Consider the following 20,231-nt stretch of genomic DNA (forward strand, 5'->3'; position numbering starts at 1 on the left):
TTCTTGTGTCTTCCAGACCTACCTTTGGGAAATGACAAGTGGAGTGGAGGAGATACCCCCGGGGATTCTTAATAAAGAACATATCATCTTTGGCAACATTCAGGAGATTTATGACTTTCATAACAAGTAGGTTTTCCTAACGTGTTCAGGAAGGTTCATTGATCAAAAAACAAAATAAAAAACTCCAAACCATTCTATATGCGTGTATAACATGTGCTGAGAACAGATATAGTAGTATTTATAGAAAGGCCTGTAGTTATGGATCCAGACCTGGGGAATACTAACTCTTTCCTTGTTTACTTCTTTTTTTAAAAACCATTAAAACTTTATTCTAAATATGATTATAGCTGATTAAAAACATGCAAGCCAGTCTAGTAATAATAAGATAATAATAATGCTTTGCAGTCCTATTAGCTCTATCCATCTAAGTATCTGTGACCATTCTACAAACAGTAATGAATTAAGCTTTGCTCCACTGTGAAGCAGGTGGCATTAGACTTCTTTTGGGAAAGTTCAGACACCAAGAGGTTATATAGGGTTCCCTCAATTTTGGAGATGGGAAAAATGAGACCTACTTGCATAGTACAGTATATGTACCAGTACATATATGTATCATTGTAACATTTTTCCTATTTAGAAGTTAAAGGTCCAGGTCACTGTTTCCATACAAACCCCACAAAAAAAATCTCGGGTTATAAACTGATTGATGAGATCCTTGTTACCAAATGAAGTTAATCAAAATTAGAGGGATAGATTCTCTAGCCAGCAAGTCTCAGGAAGCAAAACAGTAATTATTATTATTTCTGAATAATTAGATTTATTTATTGTTAAAAGTCTGAGAGTCTCTCGCATTCTTAGCTCATCTGAAACCCACTGCAAGATTTTATCACTCATGACAAATTTTTCCAGCCTGATAAAGATCTTCTTGTGTTACATGAGTCAAACAGAGCATCAACAATCTGGTCCTAAATCAGTGAACTCAAGGGGGGTATGTCTACACTACCCCGCTAGTTCGAACTAGCGGGGTAATGTAGGCATACCGCACTTACAAATGAAACCCGGGATTTGAATTTCCCGGGCTTCATTTGCATAAGCGGGGAGCCACCATTTTTAAAACCCCGCTGGTTCGAACCCCGTGCAGCGCGGCTACACGGGGCTCGAACTAGGTAGTTCGGACTAGGCTTCCTATTCCGAACTACCGGTACACCTCGTGGAATAGGAAGGTGCACGGGGTTTGAACCAGCGGGGTTTTAAAAATGGCGGCTCCCCGCTTATGCAAATGAAGCCCGGGAAATTCAAATCCCGGGCTTCATTTGCAAGTGCGGTATGCCTACATTACCCCGCTAGTTCGAACTAGCGGGGTAGTGTAGACATACCCTGGGCTCTTTGCACTAATGTCATGGGCACAGAATCAAATCGTGTCTCACTGAAGGACTTGATCAGCCAAATTGGATGGAAACAGACTGCTTGATCTGTAAATCCTATCAGTTTACTGTATTGAGATGAATTCAGTAATGTGAGCCATTTAAATAGACATCTGGAAGCTTGCCCATCAAACATATCATCTCTTGAACAAAGGCTAGAAACAAAAGGAATGGTCAAGGGGAGAAAGTCCTAGAGCCACCTATACTTACAGCTAACCTGTAGTTCCCTACATCAGTTTGGGACTATAACCTCATATTAATCAGATTTCCATTCAGACTTATTCTTCCCTTAGCATATATGAGCACACAATGGGAGTTATATACACAACATCCAAAGGACACTGGACCCCATAATTGCAATTCAAATGAAGACTCTTCAATTTGTACATCATAAAGTAAGGCAATTTTCGAAGCAAACACATCAAAACAACACTTTGCAGTTCTAAGGAACTGCAGTTCTAATGAATTGTCTGCACTTCCATCAGATAAAGGCTACATCTACACTATGGGTTTTGCCAGAAGAGGCAATGCAAATGAAGTGCTGATTAGCATTTTCTCGTACTACATTTGCATAATCTCTTCCGATCCGTTTTTGTGCAAAAACAAGCAGTTTTCACATGATCCTTATGCCTCTCGTTTTTGCGCAAAAAGGAAACAGCCACACTGCATGTTTTTCGCAAAAGTCCCTTGAGCAAAAACGGATCAGAAGAGATTATGCAAATGAAGCACGAGAAAATGCTAATTAGTGCTTCATTTGCATTGCCTCTTCCGGCAAAACCCGTTGTGTATATATAGCCTTTAAGTGAAACTTCTGCTCTCTTAATATATAAATAGATATATTGCAACAGAAACCATATCATTCTCAGACTGTACAGGTTCAAACTATTTCAGTTACATAAAGAATGATCTATACCTGGTGGATATATAAACTACTAGACCACTTAAAATGCCCAAATTTCTTATTGGTAGAGTCCGTTTCCCCCTCCACTGCCCCCATTTGCTACTTAACTGAGCAATGAGATTGTCCAGTTTTCATCCCAATTCCTCCTTTTCCCATTGTGGTATGCCTCCCATTTGTTGTGTTCGTTTTGAAGCATCTGAGGTTTGTATTCTGGAGATCCAATAGGACTTGCTATCTTAGAACACAGTAGTATATAGCACATACAACTGTTTTCACACCCTGTTATTCGTTCTGTTTGGTGATCCTCATTGCAGCCAAGCATTGGACATAGTGCTTTCCAAAGCCAGAGGAGTAACTTGAGTGACATAAAATTTTCCACATTTCAGCAGAAGATGAACATCCCATGCATTGTTGACCGGTGATAACCTGAGACTAACTCTCAATTCATTAAATTGCTGTCATTGCCTAATTTAGCCTAAAATACTATAGTGGAATGGTGTAGTGGTCAGAAACCATAAACTCCTGTCCTTGCTCTATTGTTGACACACTGCATAGTGTTGGGTAAATCAGCAAGCTTCTCTGATTCATTTCTCACGTGTAAAATAGGGATAATGCTATTAGAAGAGGTTGGGAAGTTTTTAACAAAAGGGTTTTTGACAGAGAATGCCTATTTGTTAAAAATGAATTTTTTTTCATGAAAAATAGTTTTGACAAAACTTTCTTTAGGAAGGTTTCCCAGGTTTGAGAAATGATCCCTGATAGCCTAGTGGTTAACAACCCACCCACCCCCACTTTGACTTCGGAGACCCAGATTCACGACCCTACTCTGCTTGAATTAGAGCAGTGGTTCCCAACCTGTGGTCTGCGAGCCCCTGGGGATCCACAGAGGTACTATAGAGGGTCCACATGGAGCCTCTCGCAACCAGCATGTCCTTCAACCCGTGTTGCTTCCTGTGGCTCAGGAAGCAGCGCGAGCTGAGGGACTTGCTGGCTGCCAGCACATCCTTCAACCCGCTCTGCTTCCCCAGCAGGCTGAGGGATGCTGCTCGGGAAGCAGCGTGGGCCGAGGGACGTGCAGACTGCAGGCACAGCTATATTTGGGGGGCGGTCCATAAAATGTTAATAGATTGAAAAGGGTCCGTATCCTCAAAAGGGTTGGGAGCCACTGAATTAGAGCAAATACTAGAATTTGGCAAGTGCTCTGACCCACTGGGCTTTTGGCTATAATGGGGTAGGTCTTTCTTTCTCTTTTTTTCTTTCTTTCAAAAATTGCAAGAGGTCACTGTTTTGTGCTGATTCAGAATGGGAAGATTTTTGAAATTTCAGAAATGTTCATAGATGGGCAAACTATTTCCCAACCTTCTCTAAATATCCCCCTGACAAGGTTGCTGTGAAGATGGGTTAGTTCATACCTTCATATCATGTTGTTGACCCTACAGCATTATTCCATTGCTAATGATTATTTGTAATGAAGATACTTTTAATAGTTATCTTAGCATGAGTTAGATATTTAGCCATACATAGTAACTAACTCTAGCTCTCTCTCACGTTTTCAGCATTTTCCTGAAAGAACTAGAGAAGTACGAACAACTGCCTGAAGATGTGGGTCACTGCTTTGTCACTTGGGTAATCAGGCTTCCTGCTTCACCCTTTATTATCTCTCCAAAACAGGAGCAAGCTAGACACTGGTGCAAATAATACTTTCCTAGTGATGAGTGCTGGGTATTTAGGGCTATGTTGTGACATGGAGTGCACATCCACACAGAGAAGCAAACGGAACATTTGCCTCCCTGTTTGTTCCTTCCCGGCAGCTGCGGGAACTAAATCCCTCCATATCACACTACCCCAGCCAGGAGCGGCCCTAGACGAGCTGCTGGCAACTGGCACCCTAGGCAAAACAGGCGATCGTCACCCCCACCTCCAAACCACTCAATGGCCATTTAATTTGGCGCTCTAGACAACCGCCTAGTTCGCACCTATGGACAGGCTGCCACTGCCACCAGTTTTCCTGTATTCTTTGGCTAACCCAGATAAACCAGTCTGGGTGACAAGTGATATAGGCCAACCATAAATTACTACGGCCCATGAGAGCAAAAGGGAAGTAGAAAGGCATTGTGGCCCTATTTGGCACTCAGGTGACCAGAGTAGGTGTTTGTGTAACTCACCCATGAGCCAAAATTCTTTCCCTGGGATGTTTCTGAGGCACCACAATGGTGGGCAGTGCATTTAACTTTGTAATAATCGCTTCAAGGCAGAAGTAAACTTTTTCAGACACTGTTCGTGTTTTACCAACAAGTTGTTATTAAATGGCCCATCTCCTTTAAGGGATTGGTCTCTGTAGAGTCTAACGCTTACTCAGTATCCCAGAATACATGTGACAATGTTTGCACGAACCTTCGCTCTGATGTTACCTGAAGATTTGTTATAGAAAACGATACTGGTTTAATATTTGGTGCACCTCATAGGCCTCCCAGCTGTTCAGCTAGAAGAACACAGTTTGACTTTAATTGTTCTATTTAACCTACAACACTCTCATTAAAGTCACAGGAACAAGTTTACTGCATGTATTTATTCTGCTGAGCCTTAGTGGATGATTGTGGGAGCAGAGCAATAGTTTACCTTACTTTTCCCTTTATGTTTGTTTTCATAGGCAGATAAATTTCAGATATATGTCACCTACTGCAAAAACAAGCCTGATTCCAGCCAGCTCATCCTGGAGCATGCAGGGACTTTTTTTGATGTAAGCAGTTCTTGGTGTTCTCCACCAGACCACACACTATTGCTGAAAAAGAAAATTTTAACATTTGTCCTTTTTCCTCCTTTGGTATTTGATTCTTTCCTTCCATTGCAAAGATCAAATCTGGTTTTCCACTGGATGATGCATATGTGAATTGTGTGATGTATAGTCTTCATCACTGGGGAAACTTGGTCCTAGTAGGGTTGGGCGATCCTTATGGGAACAATCATCTGGTTTTACAGTCATTTTAAGTTTTCACATGGTTCAGAGTTCCTCTGGGTCTTCTGGTTCCTGTGATAAAATCAAACAAGAGAGTCTGAGTTCATTTTATTTATACTTTGAGATGTCAAAATCTAGTAAGGGGATCTCGTTTCACTACAATTCCAAGATAAGAAGCCAACCCTGAAAACACTTACTGAACACTTGCTTAAGCATGACAATTGGTTAACCCATTGAGTTTAACTGAACTATGCCCAGTAATAAAGTGCTAACCTGATGATAAGTGTTTGCAAGATCCAGCCCCAGTTTAACAGACAGAGGTGGATCAGATAAAACATTCATGCTTTTGGATTCTTTGAACTAAATGTGTACACTGAACCTCTGCAGTCTGGTCCATCTTTCATCCACATTAACACTCTGTTATTCCAGTCCTTTAGGGAACACTGTGGTTTGTCCTTACAATTTTAAATACATCTCCTTTCCTAAACACTAAACATAGTCAGTTGCAAACATAATCAGTCAGCAGGGTTCCCACTCGTGCAGCTGATACCATGGTAATAACTGTATGAATCAACTCATGTGAACTCGTTATCAGCCATTGATTAAATTGTTTCAGTTAAACTCAGCAGTTAGAGCTCTTAAGTGAACCAGAAAAATGAAGAGTATAATAATCCTTTTTAAAAGTAATTTGCTTTGGACCACATAGTGCTCTTTGTGAATTAGCCAGATCCTCTTGCTAAAAGTGTATTTGATAGTTAAATAGTTTTACCAGCAGGTGGCACTTGAGCCTATTTAATAGTTTAGAAGTGGCTTCCTTGGGACTGGAACATTTGAGAAGATTTATCTTTATCAGTGTGTTCACACAGATTAAAATGTATTTGCTCAGCTAAGATCTTCCATTACTGCTGTGTACGTTCTCTGGAAATCTTTTTGATAGTGCTTAATGCTGCAAGTTAAAATTTCAACGTATTGATGTTTTGCAGTGGCAGTTATGCTTTTATGCTGTAAATGTAGGGGTTCTCCTATGCTGAAAAACAGCTTAGTATGCAAAGGGAGAAAAAGGACATGCCAGAAACACAGAAGGATAAAAGGTCTCCATAGTTCCATACCTTATGAAGTCGTTTACCCCAGGGCAAAGTGCTTGTGAAACTTTCTCATTTTGTGGTGGTTTGTATTTATTTTGCTGTAGTGTAAATGAGTGCACAAGTTGCAGGGCGGTGGAGAATCAGGTTCTTAGTGTGATATAAAGGGAATTAAATTCATTGTTCAAATTCCTAATGAAATTTGGAAACTATCTACCACATTTTGCTAAAAAGATCCTCTCTGCAATAATAATCTCCCATGTACATAAAAATGCTGAGGATCCCAAAGCACTGCACAAAGTTTGCAAACAATGGAATTACTCCACCCACCACAGAAATGAAACCACCAATGGAAAGAAATTAGCAGTCTTGTAATGGACTTCATTGAACACCCATTCAGGTCAATGGGAATCTCCATTTAATTGATCTTTCCCTAAATGCACATGACATTGCTAATCACCAGTTTAGGACAGGAAGTAAGGGAGACTGCCATATTTATCAACTCTGAAACAACAGGAAGAATTTAAGAGGTAAGAATATAGTTGAAATTGAAATTGAAATTTGCTTGGTATATTGAAACTAGCATTCTTATTCTTTTCAAAATAGCTATGAATTCTAACTGCTCCCACTTCACCAAACTCTTATACCTGTTACATTTGTTCTTCTGTAATACCTAATTGGGTATACCATAGCATTACAAATGTGAATATTTTCTTCATCCAGTACCTTCAGAGATCACTGATGTCTAGTGGCATTGGGAATTTCTATGACAGTTCTTGAATGAAATATATTCTCCAGAGTCACCAGATATAATTGTGATTAGTCAAAGAAGCCAGCTCCCCAGCTAGTGCAAATCAGCATGGCTTTGAAGTCAGTGGAGTTATGCCAGTTCACACCAGCTAAGGATCTGGGATATAGATAAGAAACAGTTGATCCCTGTTTCTCTCTTCCCTCTGCCTTGTGGACTGTTTCTCTGTATCTGACTCAGTTTAAACAATAACAGATCTGAGTACTGCTTTCTTATTTAAACTATCATGAGCAAGCTCTCCTTCTGGGAGTGTTCGAGCATGTCAAGGAAAATTTGGCCAGAGCATAGACAGGCGTGTATGTCCAAAAGGATGCAGAGAAAGTACAAAACAGGGAGGCTCTGGTTCAAAGAGTTGCCCATATTCTTCCCCTTGCTTGAAATTTTTTCCTTTCAATCTTAGAAAAAGCTCAGTGTGTTAATTTAGACCTGCCCCAGGCACCTTTGACTTGCATGACCAGCATGTACACAGCATAGATGGTAAGATTCACTGACCTTGGCAGTGTTACAGGGACTCATATTTCCACATGGATGGAGTGTTCTTGAGCAATTTCTCTAATGAACTAGAGGCAAGATTTTCTTCCTCGGGAGGCAGGCAGGATCCTTGTCTCGCCATAGTTAATTCTTCAAGAGATTATAGTCTTTCCAGCAGCCACATGCTTTACAAAAGATCCCACTTCACAGATGAAGCTGAACTCCTTTATGCCCCATAGGCAGTATCACACAGCAGAAACGGCTCGGGATGCAGCTCCACACATTTGTCATTGTGTGGATGGCCTTTTCCTGGTTAAATCTCCTGACTCACCATATCCACCACTCAGCTTGTATCCACTCAGCAATTTTGCTGCCCTCCTCACTATGTTTGCACATCTACACCTGCCTTGCTTTCTGTGTGTTTTGGCATCAGTGCATCAGATACAGGGTGAGAGTCTGTTTTCATTTATTAGACATGTAGCAAGAACTTGCAGCTCAGTGGAAGAGGGGAAAGGTAACTTTAAACCTGGTCCTGGGTATCTCCTTAACCCCATGTGTAACTGTCTTAAGTAGCCTGTGTGGCAGCACTGCCCAGAATCTCTACAGTGCCATGCTCTGTGATCCCACTCCCAATATGATCTTCCTTCCCTCATCCCCATGCTCTGTATGGCTCCTATGACAAGCTGTGTGTAGGGGTCCTCCCAAGGCTGCCTTGCAGCTGTCTGCCTCCATGCGGTGCTGGGGAAATCCTCTCTGCACAGAGACTAAGACTTTTAGGTCCCCTCTGGTTCATTCTGGCCTTAATCATTGTAAAAGGGCTGGGCAGATGTGACCATTTCCAGAGTGAATCTGCAGGGGCTGGCGTATCCTTGAGTGTCCTACTGCACCCAGAGCTGGGACACAGAAGGGATAAAGATTAGTTAAGCAATGCAAATTAAATGTGCTGAGCTGTTTCCAGGAAAAGAATCATGTGACAGCCAGTACACAGTTTGTGTTGTAGGCGTATGCCATGGGTGGGGATGTTGACGGGTCAGTGTATTTTGCTCTAGCTATATCCTCAGCTGGCAGAATGTTCCTTGAGGCTATACCAACTGGAGCAAGCTGGTGCAGCGTCCTAGCAGGCTCTCACTTAACCCATGGCTAGGCTCCAGGAAGAGAATAAGGGAGCTGTAACTGGATGTGCAATGGCCTCTCCCATTCCTCTGTTATGCCAAAGTATAGAATCAGGGCATCCTGGAGTAATTAAGTGACTGAACAATCCAGAATGTAAAAAATTGTGGTAAAGGTCCACCCCCAACATGACATTAATACAGGGTTTAATGTTAAGGGTCTGGTTTAAACCCTCGTGACTAAGGAAAAAGCAGTTTACACGGTGACAAATACATCCTAAGGCAAAACCTGTGTTGTTTACTTGACAGAATCCTAGCTGGAATGATTGCACAGAGCTCTCCCTCTTTACAGACCAGAGGAGAACACTAAATAGCTCTGTGGTATATTGCTGTACTTTATGAAACCACATTCATCTTTGTAAGTGAACTAAAAATGAGATAAAATAAGAGCTCCCAGGTTAAAATTAGTTATGGGTGGTTCCATCTGGTACTGGGTAGAAGGGTTTTGTTTGTTTGTTTGTTTGTTTGTATTTAACAGCATCTTGTTTTCACCTCCTATAGGAAATTCAACAAAGGCATGGCCTGGCCAACTCTATCTCCTCCTATTTAATCAAGCCTGTCCAGAGGATCACCAAATACCAGCTTTTACTGAAGGTAACTAATGATCTAGTCTAATGATCTAGTTTGATTAGCCACATTGTTCAAATGGGGGACAGTCTCCGAGAGAGTAACTTAACTAGCAGGGAATAGTGGCCTGGAGCCACAAGATCTGGGGGACTATGATAGGATGTATTAGGTTCAATTAGAAGCCTAGATGTAAGCCTGTGTAAGGGGAGTTAGTGGATATAACACTTCCTCTTACTCCGCTTAGGAAGCTAACTGCATTGTCAAATCCTACAGACAAATCATACAGACAGGGATTTGAACAGCTGCTGTAGGTGGGCCTCCCTTCTACAAAGATGGCAGAGGATGGAGTAGAGGGGCCAGGAGTGGATGGAGCTTTGGCTCACTCCTCACTTGCTAACACAACAACTAGTACAACTGATCTGATGCTGAGGTGGAATTAAGTTGGACCAGGAAAAAAGCTGTAAATAAGAATCTGACTCAAGAAGAAGGGTTATCTAGTGGTTAGGGAGACCTAAGTTCAAGTCCTTACTCCAACGGTCTTCTTGTGTAGTGTTGGACAGTGGGAGTTAGGCATCAAAAACACCTTTAAAAACCTGTTACGTAATTAGTCTGCATCATAGGGCTCCACTTCCCACCTCACAGGAGTGTTCTGAAAACAGATCTAGTACAAAATGTGTGCCAACATTGCCATGCCTATCTGCTGGTGGCTTTCAGACCTTTTGTAAGTGACTGCACAGCGAATGCTGGCAGAGGAGAAATTGGTCCACCCAGACCATTTGTCTCGTGAAATGGTGTGAAAATTATAAATTGATATGATATTGCCTCTAGCAAATTCAAGCCAATTTTTCAACCAAAAAAGCCCAACAAGTTCTTTTACCAATTCAGTGAAATTACCAAGTTTTTGTAAATGCACACCATAGGGTTAAGTATCATGTGTTAAAGAATATATTTACTTGTGCATTAATAACATTGGCAATTAAACTAGAAAAATTGCAAAGCTACAATTTACTTTTCACCATTAATGCTGTTTATTTACCGTTTGCATTTCAGCCATCTTGGCCAATAGAAATAAGCTAGTCAGTTTCTCTTGTGTTTATTGCCACTTTCTTTTACTATGTATTATATCAGTGATCCCTAACGCGGTGCCCGCAGGTGCCATGAAGTCTGCCAGAGCATTTATGTGTGCCCACCGAAACATCTGGGCTGGCCCCGCCTCCAGCGTGCAGCACATGCGTGGTGCTGGCCCCGGGCGCGTGGCGCATGGGCAGTGCCAGCCCTGGGCTCAGGGCGTGTGGGCAGCCCCTACCCCCAGCGCACAGCACATGCGTGGCCTTGCCCCCGGAAGTGCAGCGCGTGAGCGGCCCCGCCCCTGGGCGCCTGGCAGCCATGAAAGGTTGGGGACCACTGTATTATATACTATGCAGTGCTACAGTATTCAGCATTCCTACACGGCAGGGCAGAGCTCTCAATTCACTTTCAATATGGAGAGTGATATCTAAAAATTAAGTCTGTTGCCAGCTCATTTTCTGAAACGTTTATACCATCAACTTGCATTTGAGGGTAATCCCCATCCCAAGAGGACACAAGGGGGGTGACAAAAGGGGACTGGTCTAACTCTTATTGAAATCAGTGGAAAGAGTCCTATTGACTTTGATGACAGTTTAATCATCCATAAAACCTTGAATTGTAAAACAGAGAGAGGGAAAGAAAGACTAAATTGGAAAAGAGAAATATTTTGGAGAAAAAATGTTTTGGAGGGGAAAAAAAGAACTTCTGAGGGGAAACATTGTGGTGCTTTACAAATGACAGAAGAAAAGATGCATGAAGAGGATTAGTAGACACAAACAGATTGATTCTTCCTAGGAACTGAGCTCTGAACATTCAATCTAGCCCTAAGAGAAAAAAGGAAAGACAGGGAAAATCCAAGGGAGATAGAAGTGTGGTGTTTTTGTTTTGTTTTGTTTTGTTTTGTTGTGGTTTGTACAGTAAGTTTGAGGAGTGAAATGAGGAGAAACGGTAGTTCGAACTAGGAAGCCTAGTTCGAACAACCTAGTTCGTGCCCCATGTAGCCGCGCTGCACGGGGTTCGAACCAGCGGGGTTTTAAAAATGGCGGCTCCCCGCTTATGCAAATGAAGCCCTGGAAATTCAAATCCCGGGCTTCATTTGCAAGTGCGGTATGCCTACATTACCCTCCTAGTTCGAACTAGGAGGATAGTGTAGACATACTCTATGAGTGTCCACATGGCCTTTCATGCAATTAACTTTCATCCATTTAAAATCTCACTTTTAATTAACCTGATGCAGCATTGCATGGAGACCACATTAGGCTGGGAGATGGAATCTGAATTTAAGTGAGTGCACATTATTCAGCCTGTAAAGAAGTTAACAATATATGGCCTGTGTTTCTTCTTAGGAACTGTTAACCTGTTGTGAAGAAGGCAAAGGAGAACTCAAAGATGGCCTAGAAGTGATGCTTAGTGTTCCCAAGAAAGCCAATGATGCCATGCATGTCAGCATGTTGGAAGGTAGCAGATTCTCAAAATCATGAGGGGCAAAGCTATGCAGGGATGAATCCTGGGGTGTCTTGTTGCCTAGAGTTTGTAGTGACAGGTTTGTGATTGCTGACTGTCCATTGCTCTCCGATACTTCCTAGCTCCTCACACCTGGAAAAGGAGAGGAGTGTTCAAGCAAGCAATAAAAGCAGTGTATTGTATCTATCTGTGCAGCACCTCATGAGATAGTGATTAAAATTGCTGATGGCCAAATCAGTAAGGAAAATTAAAAATCCATCCCTCCTAAACTCTGCTGGCATTTACATCAAAATGAGCCAAACCATTTCTGGAAATCTAATATTTGAGTGTTTTTCACTTTGGTGTCATATGAAAGACAGAAATGCAATATTCTTACACAAGAAACAGTACCTCTCAAAATCAAAAGCTACGGATAGCATGTCTGAGGCTTGCATAAATATCTGGAAGGTTTTTTTTAATTAATTGAACTTAAACTCTAAACTTATAGAGCCTAATTCTAATGTCATACCAGTTTTATACTAATATAACTCCATTATCTCCAGTGGAATTTATCTTGCATCACACTGGTGCGAGACTAGAAAGACCCCGTAAGATTTACCTACATCTGGTTACAATGACCATATTATAAATTAAGCTAAAATGAACATGGCACAGTGTTCATTATTAAAGGCTTTATTATGTCATTTACAAGTAATTAAGCTTGTGGTGGCATGCACAGTATTCGATACATTTGTGCCCTATATACACTTGTCACCATTAAAATCTTTACAGTGTTTCCCCTTGCCTAATTAATGTTGTTATGCACAATTACTGCTGAAAGCACTAAAGGTACACATTCAACAGCAATAGGTATAGTTAGGCTATGACATACTAGATACCAAAGAAACAATTAATCCAGAGCAGCAGAGAATAAAGTGAACAATATTCTGACTGTGACATGCCTTTCCTCAATATCCATTCAAGAATGAGTTGCATAATAAAGCATGTGACTCTTTCCTAACACTGTAATCCTCTGAACAGTGAAAACCTCCTTTGTTGTACATTTGGGGTGTTGGTTCCAGGAACAAAACTGCATAAAATGTTCTGTTGTTTCATTTAGGCTTTGATGAAAACCTGGATGTTCAGGGAGAACTCATCCTTCAGGATTCCTTCCAAGTGTGGGATCCCAAGTCTCTCATTCGGAAAGGCCGCGAGAGACACTTGTTTCTCTTTGAAATCTCTTTGGTTTTTAGCAAAGAGATTAAAGATTCTTCAGGACACACTAAATATGTTTACAAGAACAAACTACTGGTAGGTCTACCAGCATGAAATATACTGGGTTTCTGTTTTCTGTAGGTAGAGGTAGAAGGGAAGGCTTATTTGTCTTTGCATTGAGTTTGGAATATTTAGGCTCACTAAGCCTGCTGTATCTGAAAAGCAAACCACAGAGAGCATCTGGAAAGGTTAAAGATGATGGGATACATAGTGGTTGGGGTGGTGGCAATGGGGTTCACCTGACCTGATCAAACACCTCTCCATTGCCATCTCTTGTTTATGGTTTTGTTTTTATTTTATTTAATTAGTGTAAATACCAAAGGAGCTGAGCTCCCACCCCCAGTGTAAAAATTTTTGAAACCAGGAGGTTCCATTCATAATGTATGGTTTCCAGTCATCTCTCCTTCTCACTAGACCTCAGAACTGGGAGTAACAGAGCACGTTGAAGGAGATCCCTGTAAGTTCGCCTTGTGGTCTGGACGGACACCATCCTCAGACAACAAAACAGTGCTGAAAGTGAGTCTTTTGAGCTTGTTTTCTTTGCCTGCAAAGCATTAAATTTCCAACTGAGGACTGGCAGTGCTAAATGAAAGGCCAGAATTTGGCTCTTAATATATAAGCCAGATCAAGAAGGTTTAATTATGCAGTTCGTCAGCCCACTGCAGTCCTCTTCCTATTACAGCATATGTGTTGAGCTCCTGCAGAATCTAACTCAGCATGCTTCTGAGTTGGGATTTCTGTTTACATTCAAGACTATAATTGCTTCAGATGATTGGCCCTGGATTCATTGGCAGTAGTGCTTTTCTTCAAAGCCACAAAGCTGACAATCATTTCGCTGATTGAATTCTTAAAGAACTCACAGTAGATATTTTGTTTGAGAAATACTAGCTGTGCACTGATCACCTCTTGTCTCAGCATAAAGCATTTTGTATTTCTTTTATTAAATATACATCCAGAGATTAACTGCTCTCATGCTGCTTGTTGAACTTGCCAGGTAGGTATGGCACAAACACACTTCCAGTTCTGCAAGGTTTACCAGGTATTCCAGCAGCTGTGTCAGTGGAGTGGAGAATAGTGATGAAAAAAAATGTATTTAATAATCTAACCATGTAAGAGCTGAAAATCCTAGTGTTTACACAGGTTACACACTGCAGGCTCCGCAGTATAAGCTTATTTAAGAGCCCACAGCAAAGCCTCCCCGGGAGTGAGACCTGCAGGGGCTGCTGTCACCACTCCCAGCAAAGCTGCTTCCCTGAGAGCAGAGCTGGCAAGAGGGCTGCCGGCCCCGCTCCCAGGGAGCCAGCGTGTAGCCTGAGACAGATTGCCCAGGCTGGGCCCATCACTGAGAGACACAGACATCACTGTTTAGGATAGTTGGTTAACCTTTCACATCCATCCCTAGGGGAGAACCAACAGTGAAACAGCCCATCACGTGTTAACATCAACAAATTATGACTCTTCTTACACCGGAGATATGACAAGAATATTATAATGTGCCTATCGTTTTGTCTTTTGGAACTTCAGGCCTCCAGTATTGAAACGAAACAGGAATGGATCAAAAATATCCGGGAAGTCATTCAGGAGAGGATTATCCATTTGAAAGGAGCTTTGAAGGAGCCAATCCAGCTCCCCAAGACACCAGCAAAACAGAGAAATAACAGTAAAAGGTAACCTCAATGATTCCATAAACAATGCTCTCCTTGGGAACTTGATTTTCTATTGGGGCTGCTTTCTTTAGCAGTGCAGGTTTGCTCAGCTTAGTTAATTGAATAGAAATTTTAAAAAATCATTTCAACCGTTTGAGCAAAAAAAATCAGTCAAGTTACATTTAAAAAAAATCACAGACCCGATCACATTATTAATTACATACAATTAAGCTCCTTTGATTTTATCATAGAAGGAGAGTGTCTTTAAAAACAACGAGTAGTCCTGTGACACCGTAGGGCATGTCTACACTAGGAAATCATTTTGAAATAACTAAATTTGAAATAATTACTCCCAAAATAACTATTTCCAAATAAGCTTGTTCCCCCAGGAAAGCAGGAATACAGATTTCAAAATAACCAGCTCCTTAGTTTGAAATAACGGGTTTGGTATTGTGAATGCTCCACTTGCTATTTCAAAATAAGGGGAATTATTCTGAAATAACTCTCTAGTGTAAACCAGGGCTCACAGACTAACAAATATATATAGTATCATGGAGCTTTTGTGGGCAAAGCCCACTTCCTCAAATGAGCAGGACCGTATCTGTTAGCTTTTTACTAGATTCACATAGAATTTTTTACTATAACTTTGATTTTTTACAAACTTTGATTTTTGACCATGAAATGGAATTAAAAATGTAATGAAAGCCTTTTCTGTAGAAACCAAACAGACTTTTTCAAATAAAAATATTCACCCTCCCCACAAAACTACTAGAGAGATGTAAACTTACAGTGAATTAACTGCTGGAACAAAATTATCCATTGAATCCAAGGATGTTTCTCTTGCCAGTCTAATCTGAAGACGAGTCTACTTCTCACAAGCAAGCATCTGCATAATCTTTTTTCTTGATCAATTTTATGTACCATGTGACAATAAAAATAATAGGTGGTCCTGATAGTATATGAATGACAAGTAATAAGAAATAAGAAGACGACTTTTATGGACAATAATGTGGAATACTTGGTTAAAAAATGATACAAAACGTTGTTCCTTTCACTGTGTTAAATAAGGTTCCAATCCTGCATTGGGATCCATTAGAATAGACCCCGATGAGCCCATGTAGAATCAGTCTGTCAGTCTGTCTGAAGTATTATAGAGCCTCCATTGAGCTCCTCTCAATCTTCAATATGTTCATTTTTATAACATCTCTGAGAAATAAGTCAATGCTTTGATCCCCGTTTCCCCATTTTACTGACAGGGAACTAAGGCACAAAGTGGCTAAGATCCAGATTTTTAAAGGTGATTAAGTGTTGTGTCACTTAATATTGCAACATCTAACTGATTTAGGAGCTTAAGCCTCATTTTCAAAAGTGAGCTAGGCACTTAGGAGCGTAAGTCATTGAAAGTCAGTGGGACTTCCGAATGTCTAAGTCACTTCTGCCAGGCTGAGTGGAGCAACACCCACATAACCTTTAACCATCCAGACCCAAGTGATGTGCCTGCAGTTTCACAGGAAATCTGTGGCAGAGTAGGAAACTAAACCACAGACTGTCCCCCTAACATTTCCAGCATCCTTACCCTCATACTGTTGTGTACTAATCTCAGTAACAACATTTTAAACAGAGGGGGAGAAAGATTCAAAAGAAAGGCATTTCTAGAAGGAAGAAATATCCTATGCCAGCAGACTGATCTGGTTATTTATTTTCTTATTTATTTATTTATTTTTACAAGTCTTAGTTTTACAAGCCTATCATTTTTATCCTAATTTTAAACCCTCAAAAATGTGGATTACAGTGAGACTCCTTCACTTTTGTGTCGTGAACAGCAATACTGTAATTTGGATAGCCGGTTTTGGTTAAGTGAGAAATCTAACATAAGTGGAATATCTGCCTACCACCCTTATTAGGGAGCTATTTCCAGGAGCAAGGCTTTTGTTGCTGTAAATATGGACACAACAGCCATTCCTATTCCAGCAATAAACATGGTGATAACATGAAAAATTCTAACCCTACAGCAGAGGTGACATAATTTTAAATTACACAGCATGGAATAATATGAGCTTCATCAGTGGAGTAATCTTAGCACAAAGCTTGCCCTGATGTGCTGAATTGGCAGTTCTCAAATCCACCTATGAATTTTTGCACTTCCCAAGGCTGGCGCTTTAAGTTAACAGGGCTGTTTTCTTTTTCTCTCCTTGCAGAGATGGAGTAGATGATGCAGACAGCCAAGGAGATGGGAGCAGTCAGCCTGATACCATTTCCATTGCATCCAGGACTTCACAGAACACAGTGGACAGTGACAAGGTAGGATCTACCGCTGAATATGCACTGCATATAACTCCTCCCAGGAGAATTTGGGGTAGAAGCAGAATAGAAAGAGAGACCAAAAAACTAACTCTTTATGGAGGTTCTTTAGCTATATTACACTTGGGAATCCCTTTGCTGAGGTATTAAAAATCTGGCTATTCTTATGCTACTCCTCAGTATTACTGTGGTACACGGTTAGCCCCTCTTGTTACTGGCTCTGAGGTGCAGCATGTATCCTGTGTGTTAAAACTGAGAGGTTGAGTAGGCCATGAAATAACACAGCCCAGAGCAACTTTTTTTCTTATTAACTCTGTCCCAGAGTGAGCCAGATTGTGAATTGCCAGACAGTTGGTTATCTTCTATAATTGCCATATTAGTGCCAAAAAGTAGTCTATTGGATGGTCCATAGATGCACACACAGCAATTAACAGAACAAGACTGAAATGCAAGCTGCTCCCTATTGTGTAATCATGAGAGGCTGGGAGGCCTTCTTCTCTTCCAGATTCTGTAATTCTGGAATCCATTCCTTCTTGACATATGGTGGAACACATCTGTGGCACCCTTGAGGCTCGTTAGATTCCGTTTTAATCTTGTATGTTGTTCTGTGCATGTGATTGTGTTATTTATTGAACAATCAGAGGGTTTGGTTGTTTGGGTGTGCCATTACTGGTATGAGGATTGACTTGTGTATATTGTCCTAATTCCTCCAACTGTGATCTTTGGCCATATTTCCAGTTTCCAGGAGCACTGATTCAACAGTGATGTTGACTAATAATAATTTATTCCATTTAACATAGTTGGATTTTTTAGATCCTGCAAAAGACCATTTATGCTTTTTCACCTGTTTGGTTTCGAAACTGATGAAAACTTGCAAAATAATGAACTTTCCAGGATCACCTAGCTAGGGGATGTGTGCTTGTCAGTGTTTTTATCGTGCTGCTAGTGGCACTGAATAGAAAATGCCTTTGCAATTACAAGATTGTATCTGTAGTTATCAAGCTCACCAGTGAGCTCCAATATTTCAGAAAAAGAAATACATTGTAAATGAATGATAAAAGGCCCCAAGGTAATATGTTATTGGAACATGCCTTTATTGCTCTCCTGTTTCACCAGTAACTAATCAAGATGTCTGTATTATACAATCTGTATAAGTTCCAAAAGCTACTGAAACTAGGTGAATAACTTGCTAGGTGCTGGAAAATAAATTTTTTCATGTCTTTGATTTACACTGATTTTTTCTGCATTTTGGTATTGTTCGCCTCTTATTCCTGATATAAATGTTTCATCTGAAGAAGTCGGTTGTACCCACAAAAGCTCATGATACCATCTACATGTTTTGTTAGTCTTTAAGGTGCTGCTAGAGTATTCGTTGGCTTTTACGTTTTTCCAGTTACAGACTAACTCAACTACCCCTCTGCAGCTTATAAATATTCCAATTCAGCAACGCTCTTGAGAGCATGGTTCACTTTAACCATTTGCCTATGTCCTGTCTATAGTTAAGGGCATGGATAAGTGTTTTGCTGAACAGAAATAGATGGAAGCATGTCCTTAAAGCTAACTGTGTACTCAAGTGTTTTGATGAATCAGAGCTATAGACCCAAAGCCAAATCCTGCTAAAATAGGCCCTTGACATCAATGACTCTAATTGTGGGAATAGGGTGAGGAGAGTTTAGCATTCACAGTGCTGCCTTGGAGCACCTTTATACTGAGGAATGGTGTATATTTAATTATCTCATGTCAGTATCTGCTCTTCATATTTCCATACACTCATACTTTAAACACTGAGGTCCTGATCCTGCAGACCCCAAAAGAATACTGAGACCTAACAGAGTACTGTGCTCCTTACATTAGCCTTTCTAAAAGTGGAACAATTTTCTGGGTCTTTGGGGGATTTTAGAATGGGTCTTGAAGAAATATCGGCCCTCATGTGTGGTGCTTTTCTTACATGAGAACTGGAGTGAGGTCTCTTTCGGATGGGGAGGTGTCAGTGGTTTATCTTCTAAGATTGACCAACAGTAAATGATCAGAGAGCTTTGGGGCAGATCTCAGAAAAGCTGCAGCTGCTCTCCAGTGTGCCCCCGGCTCAGCTTTCTTGACACAGCTGCTGACGCTTGAGTAAATTCTGTAACATATGCAGCATAATGTATTCATGTGTTGCAGATAACAGCACTGCTCTGGCACAGATATGTAACAAACCTGTGAGATGTAAATAACACTCCGTCACCATACAACTCCACTGAAGTTAGTAGAGTTACTCTGGCGTTAGTGAAATCAGATTTAGACTCTGAGATTTGTTCCAAATGAAGCCCTTCATTCTGTGACCTCAGTGAAGCCTCTCTTCATGTTTCCTGAATGGATTAAATCCTGAAGAAATCATGGAGAGGCTCCCCCTTTAAAAGCAACACATTATCTCTTCATAAAAACCTCCTTTACAAATAAGAACATAACATAAGAACATAAGAACGGCCGTACTGGGTCAGACCAAAGGTCCATCTAGCCCAGTATCCTGTCTGCCGACAGTAGCCAACACCAGGTGCCCCAGAGAGGGTGGACCGAAGACAATGATCAAGCGATTTCTCTCCTGCCATCCCTCTCCAGCCTCTGACAAACAGAGGCCAAGGACACCATTTTATCCTCTGGCTAATAGCCTTTTATGGACCTAACCTCCATGAAATTATCTAGCTTCTCTTTAAACTCTATTATAATCCTAACCTTCACAGCCTCCTCTGGCAAGGAGTTCCACAGGTTAACTACATGCTGTGTGAAGAAGAACTTTCTTTTATTAGTTTTAAACCTGCTACCCATTAATTTCATTTGGTGTTCTCTAGTTCTTCTATTTAGGGAACTAATAAATAACTTTTCTTTATTGGCCCTCTCCACACCACTCATGATTTTATAGACCTCTATCATATCCCCCCTCAGTCTCCTCTTTTCTAAACTGAAAAGTCCCAGTCGCTTTAACCTCTCCTCATATGGGATCCGTTCCAAACCCCTAATCATTTTAGTTGCCTTTTTCTGAACCCTTTCCAAGGCCAAAATATCTTTTTTGAGGTAAGGAGACCACATCTGTACACAGTATTCAAGATGTGGGCGTACCATAGTTTTTATACAGGGGCA

At 40.9% G+C, this 20,231-nt stretch overlaps 1 protein-coding gene across 5 annotated transcripts in view; it reads left to right on the forward strand.

Annotated features, from left to right (window-relative positions):
• The window catches only part of KALRN (kalirin RhoGEF kinase), a 786,138-nt gene that overhangs the window by 546,452 nt on the left and 219,455 nt on the right, over positions 1 to 20,231 (forward strand). For all 5 annotated transcript variants that reach the window (XM_075933149.2, XM_075933142.2, XM_075933143.2 and 2 more), the window contains exons 25-33: positions 17 to 126; positions 3,882 to 3,951; positions 4,976 to 5,065; positions 9,313 to 9,405; positions 11,793 to 11,904; positions 13,010 to 13,200; positions 13,579 to 13,680; positions 14,689 to 14,831; positions 17,009 to 17,111. In XM_075933149.2, the coding sequence (XP_075789264.2) occupies positions 17 to 126; positions 3,882 to 3,951; positions 4,976 to 5,065; positions 9,313 to 9,405; positions 11,793 to 11,904; positions 13,010 to 13,200; positions 13,579 to 13,680; positions 14,689 to 14,831; positions 17,009 to 17,111 (1,014 nt within the window). The remainder of the gene's footprint in view (positions 1 to 16; positions 127 to 3,881; positions 3,952 to 4,975; positions 5,066 to 9,312; positions 9,406 to 11,792; positions 11,905 to 13,009; positions 13,201 to 13,578; positions 13,681 to 14,688; positions 14,832 to 17,008; positions 17,112 to 20,231) is intronic.

This window comes from Pelodiscus sinensis, chromosome 7 (assembly GCF_052426305.1).
Source record: "Pelodiscus sinensis isolate ZL-2025 chromosome 7, ASM5242630v1, whole genome shotgun sequence".
In the NCBI taxonomy this organism is placed as follows: Eukaryota; Metazoa; Chordata; order Testudines; family Trionychidae; genus Pelodiscus; species Pelodiscus sinensis.